Source organism: Chelonia mydas, chromosome 6 (genome assembly GCF_015237465.2).
Source record: "Chelonia mydas isolate rCheMyd1 chromosome 6, rCheMyd1.pri.v2, whole genome shotgun sequence".
Taxonomy (NCBI): Eukaryota; Metazoa; Chordata; order Testudines; family Cheloniidae; genus Chelonia; species Chelonia mydas.
Genome location: NC_051246.2, coordinates 32,176,160 through 32,194,201, shown reverse-complemented (window position 1 = coordinate 32,194,201; position 18,042 = coordinate 32,176,160). Strand labels below are relative to the sequence as shown.

Sequence of the window (18,042 nt, the reverse complement as noted above, 5' to 3'; positions counted from 1 at the left end):
AAAATACCCTTTGAAATCACTACTGGTTTTGCCTGACTAGAAAATGAGTGGGTAAGTGCAGGATCACGTTTTATACTTTTACTATCTAAAAAAGAAAACCAAGAACTAACTCCTCCCCCAGAGTTTTGTTTAAAAATCCTGTGCTTGGTTCAAGTTACCAACATTTCTTTTCTGATCCCAGACTGATGCCTGCACATGCAAACAGGTTTCAGGGTGGTAGCCATGTTAGTCTGTATCAGCAAAAACAAGGAGGAGTCCTTGTGGCACCAATTTATTTGAGCATAAGCTTTCATGGGCTAGAACCCACTTCATCAGATGCATGAGGTATATATACATAGTACATGAAAAGATGGGAGTTGCCTTACCAAGTTGGGGGTCAGTCTAACAAGACAATTCAATTAACAGTAGAATACCAAGGGAGGAAAAATCACTTTTGTAGTGGAAATGAGGATGGCCCATTTCAAACAGTTGGCAAGAGGGTGTGAGTAACAGTAGGGGGAAATTAGTATGGGGAAATTAGGTTTTTTAATGACCTATCCACTCCCAGTCTTTATTCAGGCCTAATTTGATGGTATCCAGTTTGAAAATTAATTCCACTTCTGCAGTTTCACGTTGGAGTCTGTTTTTGAAGTTTTTTTGTTGACGAATTGCCACTTTTAAGTCTGTAATTGAGTGACCAGGGCAATTGAAATGTTCTGCTACTGGTTTTTGAATGTTATAATTCCTGATGTCAGATTTGTGTTTATTTATTTATACATTGGCCAAACCGGACAGTCTCTGCACAAAAGAATAAATGGTGCCACAAGGAGTCCTCATTGTTTTTGTACATGCAAAGTTTCACTTTTCAAGGAGGTTGGGGACATTTGTAAACTATTGTACATAAATGTGGCATGTTTTACTTTCTAAAGCATTCCTCTGGGAAATCAATATAGCTTATATAGACACACACACACACACACATTATATATATATGTCAAGCAATTAAAAAAATTAACCGTGATTAATTGCATGATTAAAAAATAGAATACTATTTAAATATTTTGGATGTTTTCTACATTTTCAAATATATTGATTTACAACACAGAAAACAAGCTGTACAGTGCTCACTTTATATTTATTTTTGATTACAAGTACTTGCACTGTAAAAGAACAATAGTATTTTTCAGTTCACCTAATACAAGTACTGTAGTGCAGTCTCTATCATGAAAGTTGAACTTACAAATGTAGAATTATGTACCAAAAAACTTCTAAAATAAAACAATGTAAAATTTTAGAGCCTGCAAGTCTACTCCGTCCTACTTCTTGTTCAGCCAATTGCTCAGGCAAACAAGTTTGTTTACATTTGCAGGAGATAATGCTTCCCGCTTCTTGCTTACAGTGTCACGTGAAAGTGAGAACAGGCGTTCTCATGGCACTGTTGTAGCCAGCATTGCAAGATATTTATGTGCCAGATGTGCTAAAGATTCATATGTCCCTTCATGGTTCAACCAGCATTTCAGGCAACATTCATCCATGCTGATGACGGGTTCTGCTCAATAACAGTCCAAAGCAGTGCAGACCGACGCATGTTCATTTCATTATCTGAGTCAGATGCCACCAGCAGAAGGCTGAATTTCTTTTTTGGTGGTTCGGGTTCTGTAGTTTCCGCATCGGAGTGTTGCTCTTTTAAGACTTCGGAAAGCATGCTCCACACCCTGTCCATCTTAGATTTTGGAAGGCACTTCAGATTCTTAAATCTTGGGTTGAGTGCTGTAGCTATCTTTAGCTATCTTCTTTGCGTTTTATCAGATCTGCAGTGAAAGTGTTCTGAAAATGAACAACATGTGCTGGATCATCATCTGAGACTGCTATAACATGAAATATATGTCAGAATGTGGGTAAAACAGAGCAGGGGACATACAATTCTTCCCCAGGGAGTTCAGTCTCAAAATTTAATTAGTGCATTTTTTTTTAAACAAGCATTATCAGCATGAAAGCATGTCGGAGCATGAAGAGGCATATGAATGTTTAGCATATATGGCACGTAAATACCTTGCAATGCCAGCTATAAAAGTGCTATGCAAATGCCTTGTTCTCATTTTCAGGTGACGTTGTAAATAGGAAGCGGGCAGCATTATGGCCTGTAAATGTAAACAAACTTGTTTCTCAACAATTGGCTGAACAAGAAATTGGACTGAGTGGACTTGTAGGCTCTGAAGTTTTACATTGTTTTGTTTTTGAGTACAGTTGTGTAACAAAAAAAAATTTCTACATTTGTAAGTTGCACTTTCATGACAAAAAGATTGCACTACAGTACTTGTATGAGGTGAATTGAAAAATACTATCTCTTTTGTTTATAATTTTTACAGTCAAATATTTATAATCAAAAATATATACTTTGATTTCAATTACAACACAGAATACAATATATATGAAAATCTAGAAAACATCCAAAATATTTAATACATTTCAATTGGTATTCTATTGTTTAGCAGTACAATTAAAATTGCGATTAATTGCAATTAATTTTTTTAATTGTGATTAATTTGTTTGAGTTAATTGTATGAGTTAATTGCAATTAATCAACAGCCCTAGTGTGTGTATATATATATATATATATTGTGGCAGAGCTCCAAACTTGTCCCCCTGGGTCCTGCGCTTCCAGGCGGTTTATGCTAGTTTCAGAGGCTCACTGCAACCCTCCACGTAGCCCTTCTCTCTCTAGGGCCAGGGATACAGTGTACTGAGCCCTTTTCGTCATAAGCCAGCAATGGAGGCTGGTGAGAGAATTCCCACAGTCTCTGTTGCTCCTGTGGCCTCATGCCAAAATAGTTTAGCCTTCTGTCCTGACAGGGGCCTGTTTTCCCCTCCCAGGAGGTGTTTCTGTAGTGGTGGGTTGGGGGGAACCTGGGCTCGCCCTCTACTCCGGGTTCCAGCCCAGGGACCCTAATGGTAGCAGCTGTTGGCAGCCAACCTTTTACTGCCAGAGTTGCTACATTTCCCTGGGCAACTTTCCCACAGCTCTCCTGCTTCTCCCTTACCTTAGGGCTCCCTTACCAATGACTGCGAGTGTCTTCATTAACCAGCCCTTCAGCCACACTTCCTCTCCCCTAGCTCCTCTCTGCCTGACTGGAGTGAGCCCTTTTATATTATCAGAGGGGCCTTAGAGTCAGGTGGTCACATTAGCTTAATGGCCTCACCTGACTCTTTGCAGGTTAGTTGGAGTCAGGTGTTCTCATTAGCCTGGAGCAGCCCCTGCTCTGGTCAGTCAGGGAACAGAAAACTGTTAATCCAGTGGCCAGTATATCTGCCTTCTGCTAATCTGCTGTACCCAACTGGCCTGGGTCTATCACAATATATAAATAAAATAAGACATCAAATAATGAAACAGACTTTCACAGAGATGTAATAGCGGCAAAGAGTCCTGTGGCATCTTATAGACTGACAGACATATTGGAGCATAAGCTTTCGTGGGTGAATACCCACTTCGTCAGATGCATGTGAATACCCACTTTGACATGCATTTGAAAAGTGGGTATTCACCCATGAAAGCTTACGCTCCAATACGCCTGTTAGTCTATAAGGTGCCACAGGACTCTCTGCCGCTTTTACAGATCCAGACTAACATGGCTACCCCTCTGATACAGTTCTGTAAAAAATAGCACATCCTGTCTGTCAGAAACAGAAGTGTTATCTCTGTGAAAAGTATCATTTAGAGTCTCTACCTCTTCCTCTGAGTTTTATTCCCATTTTCATTCTCATTTTCCTCTGTTATTTTTCTCCTTCCTTTCCTGTTGCTCACATGCAGCTGTTAAGATCTTTGCTGTCATTGGGAGCTATTGTGAATTTCTAATTAATAGAAACACAGTGGAAGGCCTGTACTTTAGCTTCTGTTTTCTCTCAACTGCCTAATCATTCTACTTTTGCCTTATTTGTTGTTTTATTTGCAGTATTTACTCCAAAAGTCTCAAATATTGTATGTGAGCCCAGTATCCCTGAGAGTGGTAAGGCCGTCACATTATCTTGCCAGGTGACAGATTACCACCCAGCACAGTGTCAAGTGCGCTGGTTGAGAGGCTTTGAAGAACTCACCGAGGCTGCAATTAAAACCCAGGACCCTCAACTTGATACAGCAACAAATCTGTACCACAGAGGAAGCCAGGTGACATTTACACCTGAACCTGAGGACCATGCAGTAGAGTTCACTACTGAAGTCATCCATTGCAACAGAACTACAAAGAAGTCCTATCCTCTCATGTTAAAAGGTGACTATTGAATTGTCTGTTCTTTGTGCAAGGTAATCCTGCTTTCTCCTTTAATCTTCTTTACATTATATGGGAAGGGCACAGGCCTAGAGCAGATGTTGATGCTGTTTGGACCAGTAGGGAGCATGGAGGACTGAGAGTGCACCCAAAGCCTCTAGAATGGCAAAATGTGAGACCTTGGCAAAGGGCAAGGGGAAAAATGGGGAGCACATAGAGATCTTACCATGGGGGAGAGCTAATGGAGGGAGAACACAGAAACCCTGGCATGGAGGAAGAACGGAGAATGGTACGGGCCTTGGGGGGCAGGAACTCTCCTGGAGATATCTGATTAGTGACTCAGGAGGAATACTGTGTGGAGCATCTTCTCCCCTACCTATTCCAGCCATAGCACAGCTCCCCACTGGCCACAGACCCTGCCCCCACAGGGTTGAGGTGTGGTGTGAGGATAAGGAGTGAACATGCAGTGAAAATGCTGCTCCTGCCCTCTTTACCACCCAGTCTGGCTCCGCAAGGTTCTGCTCCCTTCCCCTTGTATGTAGAGGGGAGAACATAGAATATTTTAATCAAGTTAAACACTTACTTGTCCCAGTATCAATAGCCAACAGATTTCTGACGAGCAACCCTACAATAACAAGCCAGTGTGTGCAAGGTAGGGAAAAATACTCAGTAAAGATAGATTTAGGTTGAGAATTTCAAAACCACTGAGAGGATTTGGATACCTCATTGCCATTAACTTTAATGGGAACTAGGTGTCCAAATCCCTAAGGCAAATTTGACAATCTCAAGCTTAAGAGACTCTAGGAAGCTTGAAAAATTTATGATCAACAACGAGAAAACAAGCATTCTTAGGAGATATGGAACATTTCCCTATCCGTGTCTTTTTGAAGACTAGAAGTATGACGTAACTTATTGGGAGCTCTGCCAAAAAGCAAAGAAGGAACTATTTTTTAGAAAAGCTCTGTAGCTGAACAGTTACTGAAAGGTATATAAATTAGGGGTCAAACTTCATAGCTTTTGTAGGCCAAGTTCATTGCACGCACCAGGGGACCCTTCCATCCCTCCATTCTCCACCACAAGTTCCCTGAATGCCACCCTCCTATCCCCCTCTCTTGTAGGGACTCTCTGCACCCTCACACTCTGTCTTATGTCAGGGGTCTGTTCCCGCCCCCCAGGCCTGTACCATTGTTCTCTGTTCTTCCTCCATGCCAGGGTTTCTGTGTTCTCCCTACATTAGCTCTCCCCCATGGTAAGATCTCTATGTGCTCCCCATTTTTCCCTTTGCCAAGGTCTCACATTTTGCCATTCTAGAGGCTTTGGGTGCACTCTCAGTCCTCCATGCTCCCTACTCCCCCCTTCCAGCCCATGCCATTCTGGGTGCCACTCTATTCCCACCTCACCATTTTTGTTTATTTTTGGTTTCTCCCCACCCTGCCCCCCCGCCCCTTCTCTCTGGGAGATAAGTCATTCAGGATGTCACCATATTAAACTTTATTGGGAAGATGGGCAGAGCTTAGATGGTGGGGGGAGTTAGGCTGGAATGTGTTAATGGGTGCCATCAACTGGTTATTGGATCTATAGACAATTAGATAAGTGGTTGAAGCTGTTGTCTATGCTAACCAGATGATAGCGCCCATCTTCATTCATCCCCCTTTCCGATTTTCCATTTTTCACCAAAATCAATAGCAATTCTGCCCACTGATGTCTATAACATTTCCTGAAATTTTGGAATTGAGCAGATGCAGCATTTAAGAGTTCTTGCATTATATCCAGATAAAAACAGAGAAATGTCATCAAATTGAGTGTAGGACTTCACTTCCCTTGGCCAGTTATATACATGTATTTATGGGGGATTGCAAAGTTATTCTTGTAATGTGTTTAAATTACCAAAAGCACAGTCACTTCCTTAACTCTGAGCCTTTGGTTACTTCCTGTGTATCAGATCCAACAGCTATCAACTTCACACTCTACTCTGTATATATTTAACATTAACACAAACAACAGTAGTACCTTCTTGAATATTCCTTTTGTTTGTGCAGATAAAATATATTTCGACACTTTTTGCAGATTTCCCAAGAATTACAAGTATTGTTCTTAGTCCAAATGATGTGGAGTATGGAAAACCCCTTTCTCTGACCTGCGAAATCATGGATTTCTTTCCCAACGATATTCAAGTCCATTGGTTTCAGGAGAAAGATGTAATCAAGGAGGGTTCATCAGTACAAGAGCCAAAGCAGGATAACAGGGGCCTTTTCTATACGTCTTCTGGTCTTCAGCTAATACCCTCTGCTCAAGATTATGGCAGAAAGATTGGTATAATGGTGATGCACAAGACTCTGACAAAGCCCATTACAAAAAATGTGTATCTAAAACTCCCAGGTATGTTTAACAAGTCTGTGGGTCTACAGTAGAGCAATGAGTTTTCTAGAGCATGAGGAAAAAAATATTTTTGTTTTACCGATAGCTAGCCAGATCCACCAACCATGGTGCAGGAGGGTGTAAATTATATCTTCTAGCAACAATGAGATTCACCTGGGTATTGCTCTCCCTACTTGTGTTTTGTCAGGGGCAGTTTAGGCTCCAGTCAGGACTGCATAGGAGTCCCAGAGATGGAGTCTGCTGAAAAGATCTAGGGCCAGAGTTTCAAAGGTAGATATGTGCCTAAAGATGCAGATAGGAGCCTAGTAAGATCTACAGAAAGTACCTATATGATATCAGTGCCTAATTGCAATAGCTTTTCAGCGGGAGTTGGGCACTTAACCTGCCAGACCCATTCATAAATCCAACTAAGCACTTATCTACATCTTTAAGCACCTGAAGACCTTTGTTAGTCTGCCCCCTTGACTATACCCTGCTGCTGGTTACTTTTAGTGTAGCAGCAGTCCATAGAACTCCTCTTACACACCACCCCACCCGGAGGGACTTTTTGCCTCTGGGGCCTTGTGCATTGGTTCATGTTGGCAGAAATTAGGATTAACACAGGCTGAAGTTAAACCCAAGGTTTGTCTGTCTTTTGCTAGACATTTAAAATTCCAGGTTTCAGAAAGATCTGGGATTCCTCCCCCTGGAAAATGTGTTAAAACTAAAGAGACACCCCTCTCAAGTCTCTCCTAACATGTATCTTGTCTGTAAATGGGCATAGTCACTTTGCAGTTAGACACCTGCAGCTGGTCTGTGTCAGCTAACTCAGGCTCTCGGGGCTTGGTCTGTAAAGCTGCGATGTAGACGTTTGGACTTGAGCTTGGACTCTGGGATCCTTTGAGAAAGGAGGGTCCCAGAGCCCAGGATCCAGTCCAAGTCTGAAAATCTACACTGCACTTTACAGTCCCACAGCCTGAGCCCCATGAGCCTGAGACATGGGTCATGCGGGTTTCTAACTGTAAGGTAGACATATCCTTAGAGTCTCTACCTCCCCCTTCTGACATGGATTGCGGATGGGTAGGGCCCTACGAAATTCACGGTCCATTTTGGTCAATTTCATGGCCACAGGATTTAAAAAATAGTAAATATAATTATTTCAGCTATTTAAATCTGAAATTTCACAGTGTTTCAATTGTAGGGATCCTGACCCAAAAAGGAGTAGCGGGCCGGGGGGGGGGCCTGCAAGGTTATTGTAGGAGGTGGGGTTGCAGTACTGCTACCCTTACTTCTGTGCTGCTGCTGGGGGCGGCGCTGCCTTCAGAGCTGGGCAGCTGGAGAGCGGCGGCTGCTGGCCGGGATCCCAGCTCTGAAGGCGGAGCCGCCACCAGCAGCAACGCAGAAGTAAGGATGGGCTGGTATGGGATTGCCACCCTTACTTCTGCGCTGCAGCCTGCAGAGCAGGGCCCTCAGTCAGCAGCCGCTGCTCTCCAGCTGCCCAGCTCCAAAAGCAGCAGCAGCGGCGCAGACGTCAGGGTGGCCTGGTATGGGATTGCCACCCTGACGTCTGCGCTGCTGCTGGTGGGGTGCTACCTTCAGAGCTGGGCACCTGGCCAACAGCCGCCACTCTCCGGCCACCCAGCTCTGAAGGCAGCGCAGAAGTAAGGGTGGCAATACCACAACCCCCCTAAAATAACCTTGCAACCCCCCTGCAACTCCCTTTTGGGTCAGGACCCCCAATTTGAGGAACGCTGGTCTCCCCCATGAAATCTGTATAGTATAGGGTAAAAGCACACAAAAGACCAGATTTCATGGCAGGGAGCCCAGATTTCACGGTCTGTGACATGTTTTTCATGGCCATGAATTTGATAGGGCCCTACAGATGGGTGTTTGTGACATATGTATTCAATCACAATCCTCATCATTCTAATGAAGTGCTTAGTAGCACATGCCACTCTTTGGACTTACTCCTGCTACTGGAGAAAAGTGATTTGGTGGCAGAACTCATTCATGCAGGATCAAATTCCCTGGCTTTCTCTGTTCTGCTTAACACTTTTAACCTGTGCTTATATGGCAGAGTACTGTGCACATGGCCTTGTGCAGGATCAAGCCCAGGTGCTCTGTCCCATTTAAAAAAAAAAAAAGTGAATATTTTCTCTTTTGCTGGTTAATTTTCTTTTCTTGATAATCCCATTGATAGTGCCTAGGATTGTTTTATTGCACTGTGTTTCTAATGGAAAACTATCCCTCCTTTTTAGCAAAGTCTCCTGCCATTTCTGAGATTAGAGCAACACCCGCATCACCCAAGGTCAATGAGACTGTCTGTCTTGAAGTTTCCATATCAGATTTTGCACCGGAAAATATAAAAGTTGCATGGTATAAAGACTGGTTAGAGTTACCTAAAGACAATCATAACATAGATACCCAAATTGGAAAAAATCATTTATGTTTCTCTACATTGAAAACACAATTTACTGCTAATGCATCTGATAATGGAAAAACATTCAGATGTGAGGTTATTCATCCAGCAACAAACTCCTGCACAGATAAAACATTTATATTGAAACTCAATGGTAAGTTGGATTTTTTAATTAAGGGCCTGCGATGGGAGGCACTCACCTCTTGAGTGCCTGTTAGCAGCTGAGTGTGGTACTGCAGTTCTTTCTCATCCTGTGCCTCCTGTAAGCTGCTGGCTGACCCTGGTGGGTCTTCCATGACTTGGCCCTCTGGCTGAGTCACAGAGTCCAAATGAATCACTTCCAGGGTAGTAAAGAGTTCAATAAAGGAGCAGTCCTGTTGCCCCTACTAGGGTGTTCAGCCCTAGCTCTGAGCCCTTTGTTTTGGCTCTCACCTAAGCCCTGTCCCCTTCTTGGGGTTTATGCCATTGTCACAGCAGGGGAAACCCAGGCCTGCCCACCACTCCAGGTTCCAACCTACAGACATTATAAACAGCAGTACACATTGCTTGATTTTAGTTTGTTGCTGTTTCTTCCTTGGGCCTCTTCCTACTTGGCCTGTTTTAGTGTCACCATTCCCTCAGGGCTAAGGATTTTAGGTTCTCTCTCTCCCTGCAAACCCAATTTAAGCAAATGCAGCAAGAAACAAACTCGAGTTCTTCCTCAAGCTCCACAGCACAGCACAGCACAGCACCCTTGTCCTCTGGTCCCAGCTAGGAACTAACCTTTTAAGGCTCTGCAGATCCTTTTATCTGAGCCTGCTAGGCTCCGACTGGCTGCTTCCAGGAAGCCTCTTTAGGCAGGCTTGGAGGACCCACCTTTGCTGCTCCTTTCTGTTTCACTTTGCTGCTTCCTGGGGCGGGCTATAGCAGAGCAGTGTGGCCTTCTGTGGGGAGCCACAAAGGCCAGGTGCACTCCATCACGGTGCCAGTTTTAGGTTGGGTAACACCTTACTCCACAGATACTCACATTGATTTCAGTGGAACTGGCTAATGAAGGAAGGGACAGATTTTAAAAGTATTTAGGCAGGGTAAACTTGCCTATCCATCTTTAAGCATCTAAATACCTTGAAAATCTACCGCCAAGATACTACTCAGTGTGAGTAAAGGTGTCAAGAATCAGACCCTAAATAAGCTTGAGTCTCTATACAAGTATCAATGTAGAATTCACTTCTGAACCTGAACTTTCCCTCCCAGCATCATCCACTGAACTAACTATATCCACTTCCCTAGCTTTATAGAGAAAATGGCCTGTTATATTATCATTAAAATGGAGATAGAACCTCTTGAGATACTCATGCTCAAAACTTGGCTTGTTTTAATGATCAGAGAAAATAAGTGAAATGAGTGAAGTAAGTGAAAAGGCTTCTGTTGAGTTCAGAGGAGTTTGGATCAGGTCCTCTGACAGTGAATGTGAAAACAGATGTATTAAATAACAGGGGATGAAAACATATTTATAAGGATGCCATGGAACCATACAAAATTTTGTAATGTGTATAATTGTGTGTTTTCCTACTGATTTGTTAACTACCCCGATGATAAATGTATGCTTGTTATAGATAACGTGGTATTTCTTCCTACTTTACAGATTTTTCTACCAGCACTGGAGATATATCCACTCTGACTGGAAATCAGAACCACACGTTGAGTGAGTTTTATATCTAACTGAGATAAGTTGCAAATCCTCCGTCTAATAGCAATGGTCCAACCCATCACTTTGTCCCCTCAGGCACAGGGGATGAAAAGCCTAGTGGGAGATGTGAGAAGGCCGCAATACTGTCTATATGGCATCCTCTTCCCATTTCTCCTATGGGTGTGGGATCAGGGATATGTGTGTTGGGGCAGGCAGGATAGTGGTAGTTCAACCTTGCATAGAAAGAATCAACTCAAACCCCCCCCTAACTTTTGGACAGAGCCCTTTCAGCTGTGGAACCCCCTTGAGGATGGCCGAGGGGAATTCTGGGGTTCATGGCAGGTAGGGTAGTTGGAGAAGTCCAGAGACCAGAGAAGGAATGTGAACATACAGGGCTTCCACATGGATGGTCCTGGTCTCCAGCATATTCACAAGAACCCTGGGATTTGGGGACTGAAACCCCTTTTTGTCCCACACAGGGAGGTAGCAAACCCACCACTCCCCACCCCCCAACTGGAGGAATAATCTGCTGGAAACTCCACAAGTGGTCCCTGCTTAGGGACGATTTGAACCTATGCCACTTTGTCTTTAGTTAATTAATTAGGAAAGGGTTCTGTCACCGCAGGAGCACCTCGTTATGTCCAGGCGTGGCATAACAGCTCTCTTCCAATATGGTACCCCCAGCCAGTGGTCTCTCTCTGTCTAGTCTCTTTTCCCATAACTTGGCCCTGTGACCACATCATAATTAATTCCAGAGTAATAGAAAGCTCAACATAGAACAGTTCAGTTTCCTCACAAGAGGGTCTTTGGTCCCAGCTCCAGGCCCTTGGTCCTCACACCCTTTCCTTAAGGCTTTCCAATGTCCTTTTGCCCATCTCCTGGTTCACGCCACCTTACCAAAGGTTGACAGGGGAACGTAGGCCCTCCCACTACACTGGGATCCAGCCCAGGGACACTGTAACCAGCAGTCAGGTCTGCTCAGTCCCACTCCTGGCTGCTTTTTCCTTGGGCTCCTTCCTATCCAGCCTTTCTCAAGCCATCTCCACCACAACCTCTCTAAGTTGACCCTTCTCTCTTGCACACCACAGGAGCCTGCTCCAACCCAGTAGCTACTACCCCCCAGCTGCTTGCCAGTCTTTTCTGCTCCTCAACTGCTAGGATCTCAGGGCTGCTGCTTCCTCCCTGGGCTTCCTTCTTACCACTGCTCTGTTCCCACAGGGTGGCTGCAGGCTCTGTCTCCTGGCAGTCCCCCTTCTTTGTCTTTGTTTTTTGGTGCAGCAACCTCATCGTACAAGACTATGACCGCCCCTTTCTTCATTCTTTTTTAGCCAAGTGTCCCCCACCTCCCCTAACCCCATATCCAGTCACTCAGTCTAGTTTCCTTAAAGAAATGTAGCCAGGGTGGGTTTTTTTTTTTTTTTTGGCACTATTCAATTTCCCTGACATTCTCACTAGTCCCTTTAGAAAAAAGTCTTTAATTCCGAGCAGACTCAGTGTTTCATAAAGAAACTTTTTTCCCATAGAACACGATCAACGGTTTCTGTGGTTTTGGACAGATTACACAGCCCGTCTTTATGTCTTTTTAATAAGTTTAACTTATCATATAAAGCACAGTGACCTGATAATACTCTAAAAATAACTACTTCACTTTTTCTGTCATGACTATGGAGTATAGTATTATCTTTGATTTTTGAGCATATATCATAGAACCTTTGTCCTTTTGTTTTCTTGGTCCACAATCTTGCCATTCCTTTGCAAGTTTCTTCATGGCCACACTTTTAAATTCTTGTCTACTTAAGGGTATCTCAATATCAATCTCCTAATTTTTTAGAGCATGTTCTGCTGTTTTGTCAGCCATCTCATTTCCAGGCCTTCTGATATGCACTGGAATCCATGCTGTTGTTACTTGTGTGCATTATTTCTGTAGTTAAGAACATTATTTCACATATTATGTCATTTCTGCTTTCCCAAGTCCCTGTTCTAATTGTCATTGTGCCTGACAAGGAATCAGATAAAATTACAGCTGCAGCTGGTCGCACATCTTTTATCCAGGTTAGTGCCAGCTTTAACCCCATTACTTCAGCCATCAGAATGGTCACCTAATTTGATAGCCTTTTTGATTGCTGGATTCAAAGACTAGGAACATACAAGCCTGTTCCCACTCTACCAGTGCTGTCATCTTTTGATCTGTCTGTATAGACTTGTCAAAGCTGGCCCCATTTTTCATAAATAAATTCAGAAATTTCATTGGTCATGTTTTTTTTCCTTCCCTCATTTTTTTTCATACAGCTCCAAATTTACAAATGTTGGAATAACTGTTCAGCTGTAATTTGATTTCCCATGGCTAAAATTTTTTAGTTCTCTCAATTTTTCTTTTTTACATATCCCCTTTACCCATTTTTGACCCTGATAGTATGAAGAAGTCTCTGGCAATCTATATCATTTTGTCTACTAAGCTCTCAGTAATCCTCATAAATCTGTTGTTCACTTCTATTTTCATTATTCCCTTTTACCTTTTGCCCGAAAGGTTTGATCTAATAGTTTCATCCTTAGATTTATAGGTGCTTCTCCCTTGGCTATTTGCAGCACAGACACTGGTGTTATTGTGCCACATGCCACTCTCAGAACTTAGAAACCTGGAATTGCTCCAGGGCCAAGAGTTGTTTTTGAGGCTGAACCAGAAGCTTGGGTTCTGTAGTCTAAACTGGTCTGATCGATGCTTTATACACCATCATTAGTATCGTCTTATTTGCACCCCATTTGTTTCCATCTACACTTTTAAGTAAGTTCATCTTACTTTTTATTATCTATGTGACCTGCCCAAGTTATTATATATCAGACACTTCTCCTACCACATAAACTTGTGAACTGTCTGAATTTTTTCATCATAAAGAAGTAAGTCCAATTTTCCCAGATTTTCTCCCTGGTTAAAAGCATTCCTTTTGTTTTTGCAAGTGAGAATTTAAATCCCCAATCATTTCCCAACTTGGAAATTCTCTGGAGTGCTTCATTTGTCTTTTCCATGCTACTTAAAGTCTTTTTGCTTAGTCCATATAGCACAATCATCTGCGAAAAGGGAAATACCTATTCCTATCTGCACACTTTCTGGAAGGTCATTTATTATAATGGAAAACAAAGCAGGGCTGATAATACACCCTCGTGGAGTTCCATTTGTAAGCTTGTAGGTTTTTGATAAAGCTGTTCCCAGTTTGACTTGTATAATTCTGTCACTTAAGAGGTCCCTTATCCTCCAAAACATTCTCCCTTTTACTCTAGTTTTGACCAGTTTATATCGGAGGCCTTCCCTCTCTAGCATGTCATATGCTTGTTCAATGTCCAGGAAGACAGTTATTGTAAAGGTCTAAGCCCTTACGATTTTTTTGTGCCTCTGTTTCTACTCTTACTATATGTTCAACTGTCCATCTTCCTTTTTTGAAACCACTTTGTACCTCAGTTACATCATTTTTCTTCAAGTATCCCACTAGTCTTACATGTTTCATTTTGTCCATGATTTTCCCCACACATGATATGAGGGCAATAGGCCGATAAGCATCAGATCTGGTACCTTACCTGATTTTCTAATTGATATCGCCAATGGTGGTTTCCATTCTATTGGCAGCAGTCCTTATTCTCATATATCATTATATAACCAGACTCCCTTCTGGCAAGTGTTAATTACATATATTATCTTTACCTGTAGCTGCATTTTTCCTTTTTCTAATGATTGCAATAAGCTTCTGCAAACTAAAATTTTTGTTTAACACATCATCAGTATATTCTCTCTAGCCATTTAATAGTTATCAGTTATCCTCAATAAACCTCCTTTTTCACGAAACTCATTGTTTTAATTCATATCACTACTGTCCTTTTGGAATTCTTTTGCTAAAATGCCTGCCTTTCCTACATTGGAAACCTCACTTACATTGTTTTTAATAAGACCAGGTATACATTTACTTTTATTTTGAAGTCCATTCATTCTTTGAATTTGCTTATATATTTCTGAAGGCTTTGATTCTTTGTTCAATTTCCCCACAGAATATTCTCCAGCTTTCTTTTTTTGTGTTTTTGATAATTATTTGTGCCACCACCTTACATAGTTTATAATTCATTAAGTCATTATTGTTCATTCTAATTTGCAATCCTTATTCCACCAGGATCCAGATTTCTAAGTCTGGGACAATTTGATGTTTTATAGATGCCAGATCAGCTGCTGCTGTAATTCCTTTTATTACATTATTGAATTCTCCTAGGTTGTCTCCTGTACCATTTCTGCATAAATTTGCATCACATTTATTCCTGAAAAAGCCCCAGTCAGCTTTTGGAAAATTACAGCTAGGAACTCCTCTTGTGTTTTTGACATTTTCCCAGCCTTGGTACTCAGTAAGTGATCTTGTCCCATTCCATCTTCTTTATGAATTTTCCAGCTGCATCTACTAGCTGGTAGATTGAACACTAGTTTACTTATTAGCCATGTTTCTTGCACCAGTATTACATTAGGCTTTTTTGACATTTCAAAGATGACTTAAATTCCTGTCCATGCATTATTAAAATGTGCACATTCAAGCTAATGATCATTAAGACCAGGTTATTTAAGCTGTGTTATTGCCTTCATTTAAAATTGCATGAATGTGATCTATTGAGATATTTATGTGATCTTTAGATATTTTTCTGCTTTTTTTGCTATGATTTTAATCCTTTCATTTTCCCACCCCCCATCTGCAAGATGCAGTTAATTGCTTCCATAATGAGCACTATAAACTTCTCGTCACCTACATCAATACATCAGACCCCCACCCCCATCCCGCCTCTTCCTGTCCCCTCTCTGCCCGAGGCCCTGTCCCACCCCACCCCTTCTCCCAAGTCCCCACCCTGCCTCTTCCCACCCCCAACCCTTCCCTCCTCATTCCACCCCCTCCCCTGAGCGCACCCCGTCTCTGCTCCTCCCCCTTCCTCCCAGAGCCTCCTTCACGCTGGAAAACAACTGATTGCAGTGGGCGATAGGCGCTGCGGGGCAGGAGGGGGAAGAGTTGAGTGGTAGGGCCACCGGCAGGTGAGAGGTGCTGCCAGTGCGTGCTAAGCACCCACTAATTTTTTTCTGTGGGTGCTCCAGCCCTGGAGCACCCATGGAGTTGGCGCCTATGCCCCCCACCCCTTGTCAGTTTCAGCGTTCAGCCTCCTGTCAGTTAGGGGTCAGTCGCAGCCCTACACCCAACCTGCTCCTACACCCCAGCCTCACTGGCTTCAGCCAGATGCCAGCATGCAGCCCTTCCCACCCGCAGCCTACAGCCAGCCAGTCCCCTTTCTGCTACAGACTGCTTCTTTTTATACTAACTGGCCTGCTCCTGCCCAGCTGAGCTTCATGATCAGTTAAGCCTGGCTGTCCTTCTGGGTGCAGCCAGCTAACATAATTGGCCTCTCAGGCCCACATTAACCCATTCAGGGCCCCTGTGGGGTTCACACTCCATCACATCAATGTAACCATAAAAGATATCAGTGACATGTACATGGAAAATATATAACTAACAGCAGAATGCAGCTGATTAATGAAATGGCCCTGGTGCTGAGGCCTTTGTTTGTAATCTTCTTTTTCTGACAATTGTATCTATCTTTAGGCCCTAGACTCATCAATCAGGAGATTAACACCCTGAAGATAGAGTGCATTACTAGCAACCCAAAGGCTGGTGAGGATGTGACACTTCGCTGTTTTGTACATGCACGGACTATGGAGAGTACCTATGTTTCTTGGTTTAAGGGAAAATACCCCATTGAAGATGGAATAGAGAACACAGACTGTGAGGATGAGTCTGGTTTTATTACTTCTGTAACTTTTAAACCTGAAGAACAGGACAAAGAATGCAAGATCAGATGTGAGGTTTCTACCGATGAGGAATCTTTTGAGGATTCATACATTTTAAAACTTGCATAATCTCCCTTCAGTGAAGAATATGGCCATCAAACAGCAACTCTATTTCAGTGTTTCAAGGGTTCAGTGAACAATTACTCCATTTTTAAAAAAAACCTCTTTCAGGAATTAAAACTTTATTAACGTATTGTGACAAAGCTCTGTCCTAGCCTCCGTGGGTTCCGCTTTTCCTGGCGGATTTCGCTAGCCTCAGAGGCTCATTGTGACCCTCCATGTAACCCTTCTTTCTCTAGAGACAAGGGTCACAGTCTACTGAGCCATTTTCATCATAAGCCTGCGAGGGAGGTGAGGAGAAGTTATCCTTCCTTGCACAGTCTCTGTTGTCTCCCAGTCTCAGTGATTAATCAGGGTGCAAAGGTGGGGGGGGGAGGAGCCCGGGCCCACCCTCTACTCCGGGCTGCAGCCCAGGGATCCTAATAGTATCAGCTATGGTAGCTGACCTTTTAGAAACATGACATGTACAATTCCCTGGGCTACTTCCCCACAGCAGCCCTCACTTCCTCAAGCTCCACTTCACCCTTACCTCAGGGCCTCCTTCCTTGTGCCTGATATGGTGTGTACTACTCAGCCTCTCCAACAGCACAACTTCCTCCCACAGCTCCTGACATGCACACCCACCTGACTAACTGGGAGGCTTTTAACTAGTTTCAGCCAGCCCCTGAGTGACTTCAGGTGTCCCAATCAACCTAGCCTTCTCCCTGCCTTCTGGAAAGTCCTTAATTGGCCCCAGGTGTCTTAATTGACCTGGAGCAGCTGTCATTTCACTTATCCTGGTACCAGGGATTTGTTTAGCCTGGAGCTAATATATCTATCTCCCACTACTTTTCTATAGCCATCTGGCCTTGACCTGTCACAGTATACAAATACACTACTCAGGAGAACCAGGGTTTGAGAAAATATGCACTATTCAGGACCCAAGTTCTTCCGCAGGATTGAAGTTGTCTAGACCATTTTTCCTCCATCTCGAGTATTTTTTACTTGGATTTCTTGGCCAGAGACTGTAATGATCCTATGATAAAAGAACTAAGGAAAATGGTTTTAACACCCAACAGAGTGAATCCTTAATTAAAATGCATATTCACCAAGACTTGGAAAAATTATGAAATATTTTTTAAACTTTAGTAGTATCTTAGAAGGTTTTTATTGTAGCAATAGGGAAACATAGTCTGGGAGTGAATTTGAAGGAAATCTCTTGGATATAACTAAAGGGCAACTACTTCTATGTTCATTCCCACATTAAGATATTTTCACTGTATGTTGTAAATTACCCAGAAAGAGATGAGTAAACTTCCACAATTTCTTGAAAACATTCCCTTACATTGTCTTACAATAGAGAAAGGCATTGAGACTATATCTGAAGAAATTAAGGAACTCTGGTTATGTGTTTGTGACTTGATTTTTAATGGGGTTGAGCACACACTGCTTTCATTGA

At 42.8% G+C, this 18,042-nt stretch overlaps 1 protein-coding gene across 2 annotated transcripts in view; it reads left to right on the top strand.

Annotated features, from left to right (window-relative positions):
• LOC102945256 overlaps positions 1-17,697 on the top strand; it is a 33,886-nt gene extending 16,189 nt beyond the window's left edge. The window contains exons 7-11 of one of the 2 annotated variants that reach the window (XM_037899709.2): positions 3,930-4,244; positions 6,309-6,620; positions 8,858-9,172; positions 10,643-10,702; positions 16,300-17,697. In XM_037899709.2, coding sequence (XP_037755637.2) covers positions 3,930-4,244; positions 6,309-6,620; positions 8,858-9,172; positions 10,643-10,702; positions 16,300-16,613 — 1,316 coding nt within the window. In that variant the 3' untranslated portion in view covers positions 16,614-17,697. The remainder of the gene's footprint in view (positions 1-3,929; positions 4,245-6,308; positions 6,621-8,857; positions 9,173-10,642; positions 10,703-16,299) is intronic. The other variant, XM_043548876.1, reaches the window with a different exon arrangement.
• The last annotated feature ends 345 nt before the right edge of the window (positions 17,698-18,042 follow it).